The 4,551-nt window shown below is 32.3% G+C and overlaps 1 protein-coding gene across 1 annotated transcript; it reads left to right on the forward strand.

Annotated features, from left to right (window-relative positions):
• The first annotated feature begins 572 nt into the window (after positions 1–572).
• On the forward strand, positions 573–3,894 carry LOC124642106. The gene is made up of 3 exons (XM_047180413.1): positions 573–635; positions 1,570–1,632; positions 3,418–3,894. The coding sequence occupies exons 1-3, from the start codon at positions 573–575 to the stop codon at positions 3,892–3,894; spliced, it is 603 nt and encodes a 200-aa protein (XP_047036369.1).
• The last annotated feature ends 657 nt before the right edge of the window (positions 3,895–4,551 follow it).

Below are 4,551 nucleotides of genomic sequence, written 5' to 3' on the forward strand. Positions count from 1 at the left end.
CTCAGCGTTTAGCTATTAAAAATCTCTTTTACAGTAAACTATTTTTTCACTGAATTACGAAAGATTTTTTTCTGCAAGCTCACTTAAATATTAATTGAAATTATTTTTCGTTATAAAACTCGACACAAATCACTGAAAATCACTTAACAAAATAAACACTTTTCTAAAACAATCCATCAAAATTTTTTGAACACACTCAACTAAAAATAATATTTATTTCATTTAAAATCGATTTGAATCGATCACTCGTTTCCCAACTCGATTAAATTCTCGATTAATGAAATATTTTTTAAATACTTCCGTTGGCAACGTAAACAATATATGGACATTCCTGACTATGTTTCTGTGTCAAGTTAATAACCTATGTTTAGTCTGTGAAAACATAATAAAACCATGGGCCCCAGAAAACTGACTACAAGGATCGTATCCGCTAGTTTAATGCCTATTTTTTCCATTTTTACAACATACCTTCAAACAATGGTGTTGACAGTTAGCTCGTGTTAACGACTACCATAGTTTATAAAAGTTCATCGTTAGTAGTCCACCATTCATTTGAAAGTTTAGATGTCCTTATGATGTATCGACAATTAATCATTTTGTCTGTTTTAATTAATTTTTTACATGCTGGTGAACAGGTGAGATAGTGTTTTTTTGAATATTTTTTATAAAATCGTCCTTAATGAAGGCATTTTATCTTTTGACAAATAGATCCTTTTTACCCGATTGCGTAGAAGGGTTATAATGTTTAAGATTGCTGTGCATCAAAATGGATTTCATGCATTCAAAATGTGAAAGTATTTACACAAAAAAAAAAAAACATGTGACAAGTTGGCTTAATTCTGTTCAAAGCTAAACCCAAATTATTATTCATCCTGCTTTTCTGTTTACGTTTATTTATTAGTACAATTTATCTATCGGACTGATTCCGTCAATTTTGTGAGTGGTTTTCAAAAATATTTATATTACAAAATCCCACGCGCGTAAAACTGCGGGAAATATCTATATTCTATTGTTTTTTTACTAATTCTATTTTTATTATTATTATATATATGTATATATATATTATATTTTATTATTATATATCTATGCTATAGTGTTATAAAAGCTTTTATTTGTTTGACCGTGCTATTCCCAGAACAGCTTGACCGTGTGAAAAAAATATCAATGTTCTGTAGCCTATTTATCCAGAAAATCCACTAGACACGGGTGAAAAGCATTCTGAGAAACAATTTCGTACATCTCAAGCTTAGCTCAAGCTTTCGTGATATATAAAAAAAAACGCTTTTATTTATAACTACAAAAATTTTATAAAAAGTTCAAACACAGCCATGCTACGATGTTCTATCATGAAGTTCCAGTTCATATCTTCCGGCTCCATCATCAGATCAGTTCGACAGTACCATATCATTGTATTGACATCAGATCTACATGCAGCTACCAATTTTCATGTCTCTACGATTTTTTGAAGATGGATAAATTAATTACCTTAGATTCTATTACATAGTTACATACATTTAGGTCGACCTAATAAAAGCGTGTTAGAAACTCAAATGTTTTCTTCTATTTCAGAACTTATCAAAACATGCAAATGAAAACGCGCTGACAGCTGAAGATGATAAATACGTAAACACGGTAAATATTAATTTTATACCAATAACCAGGTTGCACCATTTAACTATAACCATAACCGTAACCAGCTCATTGGTCAAAAACGCCGATCAAAGTGAAACCATTTATTTAGTTTATGAATGTCAAAAATATTAATAAGTTTGATTCTAGTGGGCCATTTCAAAAGTAGCTTTCTATGGAGAAGAACGGGCAAGAAACTCCTTGGTTAATCTTTTAAAAATAGTATGGTATTACAGTTAGTATATATACACAATAATAGAAGTAGCATGCGAAGATAATGTATATGTAGAATTGCGAACAAAAAAATATGATAACAAAATGTCTAATTTGACCAAATTGATGGCTGATTGTGGTTTGGTTATCGTTATAGTTAAATGGTGCAACTCAGCCTTTGCTGCATGGCTGTTATTAACCTTATCTTTCGCACTCTTTTTCTCATAGGGGGTGTTCAAATCAACATCGGGTTCCAAGCTTTGGAAACAGCACTTCTGGATACCTCGTAAACGCGTAATAATATTTTGAATTGTACATATTGTTTGCACCCCTTCTGAGTTTAAGATACCTATGCTTTGGTTAGCACGTGCTCTATACTTTTTTTCATTTAATGTTGCTCATCTGAAGTTACCACTTCAATTGTCTCTCTTATAACTATCATCTTTCAATTAAAACATTTTAATGAAATTGGTTTTTGGTGACTTTACGATATTCAAAACTGGCTTCTGCTGGTAATTTTACTTGCATCCAGTGAAAAGTACTTCACGTTTCTTCTTGGTTTTAGTGGTCTATTTTTTTTTTGTTTTACGTATATTTTTTATGCAGCGCACTTTTCTGAAAATATTTTTTAAAGCACTTGAGGTTGTTTTATTTCTTCGAAGTTTTGGTTTGTCGTTTGCCTGTCAGTCATTTTGATTCTTCGACTCTTATGGGTCGGTTACACTTAACGAGTACAGCGTCGAGTCACTCGTGTCCTCGGCCGAGTGCTGGGTCGGTATAAACACGTTAACGAGTGCTCGGCCGAGTACTCGGTCGAGAAGAGAGGCGAGAGGGTCACTAGAATCCCAATTTGTTTACTAGGCCGAGTAGCTTATTTACTGACTCACCACTGTACTCGTTAGGTGTAATCGACCCATTAGACTCAGCTCATTTAACTATACGATTATCAATGATTATCTTAACCAGCCGTATTCTTTCGGAGATTTGACTACTGGAAATGGTTTGGCTCTCTTTATAGTTTATTGCTTCAACTCAATGTTAGTATTCCTTCTTTACTAAGTTAAAAGTGTTTGCATTCTTAGAAGTAAGGACTACTTATAGTGGGTAGTCTAAGAAGTGGCGGGCAGATGCAAAATCTAGTTTATAGTTGTTTAACGAGAACATACTAGGGATATCTTTTTAGCCCCTAAGCTTACAAATCTAGATTTTGCGGTCACCGTTTTGAGCCTGTATAAAACATTTTACATTTAAGTTACATACCTACTTAAAATATGTCTTTGTTACCCAGCTTAGTTAAGAGGTCCTAATTAGCAAGCATTAGGTACATCGGTCCCAAAATTAATCCTTCCTTAATAATCGTCTAATTAGTAGTCTCCAAGGGAACAAGATTTATCGAAATTAATTAGAGGAGGCCTTTGCATAACAAAGTTTTGTTTTTAATTGATTTCTTGGAGTTTTTAACTGGTTCGAAGAAACTTGAAAAGTTTGGAATTTTTCAGGTGTATTTTTTATACGCTTCTAATTTACAAAATTTAAAAATAAATCTCGTACTAATTTGAGATGTTTGTTTTCCAGTCAACCCATAACATGACATACATTGACAAAGCAGAAAACATGATCCGCCTACCAGCCCTGAACAAATACTACGAAGACAGAAAGTTGAGAAGAAAAACTTTGAAGAAATCACCAAGAAGGACAATACAGAAGATTATAAAGAAGAACAAGAACAAGCTAAAGAAGTTGTACATTATAAAGATGACAAGCTTTCCTACTGTGATGCCGAAGGTGGAATATGACAATCTGCCACAAGAAGACTTATCAATGCGCAAAGATGAGACAACTACTCCACCACAAAAGAAGAGATTGAGAAAATACAACCCGAAACTTCCTCGGAATCCTATGCCTTTCCACCAGATGCAAGGACGGAAGGTGAAAAGAGATAAAAGAGAAACAAGAGATGTCTTCATACTGAAGGACTTGGATGAAATGAAGTTTTTGCACCAAAAGAAAGATTATAACGTTGTGAGTGCTCACTTTAAAAAGTATTGGTAGTTTTTTATTGAAATGTGATCGTCTTTTGTTTTATTGTCAGGATTGTGGTAATATGATATCATTCAATACCACTCAGCCATCGGGTTTAAGATGATAATAACCTGAAGTGATAATTTTTGACTTTCCTGATAATAAATTAAAAGACAAGTGATAGTTTAGTTTTAGAAGATGGTATTTATTAATAGTCTTTTTAGTGTAATAACAAGAGCGCACATACTATCGGTATTTTCGCTCGGTTTTACAGAGTGCGTTTACATGCAAAAACCGATCGGAAAGTCCAATGGTATGAAAGTGCTTTTAACGAAAGAAAATAAATATTACTGAAGGATATAATTTCACAATCATAGATATCTCTTATAATAAGAGTTTAATTTTATAGAAAAACGACAAATTAGCTTTTTTATGTTTAACTTTAGGATTTTAGACAAAAACTAACTACTCTAGATGGTTGTTAAGATTTTGTTATAGCCATTTTTGTACTTTTAATATTATTTTTATAATAGGTACATAGTTTATTCCCTGGCTCTGCTCGTTTATTATTTAAGATTGTTCGTAAGCGTAACTTTTGGTTGACCAAACGTTAAGTTATTAATACATTTTGATGTATTGTTTTTTTAATAAACATCTTTATTGAAAAGTGGTTTTTATTTTAATTTA

The sequence above is a fragment of the Helicoverpa zea genome, chromosome 23 (genome assembly GCF_022581195.2).
Source record: "Helicoverpa zea isolate HzStark_Cry1AcR chromosome 23, ilHelZeax1.1, whole genome shotgun sequence".
Classification (NCBI taxonomy): domain Eukaryota; kingdom Metazoa; phylum Arthropoda; class Insecta; order Lepidoptera; family Noctuidae; genus Helicoverpa; species Helicoverpa zea.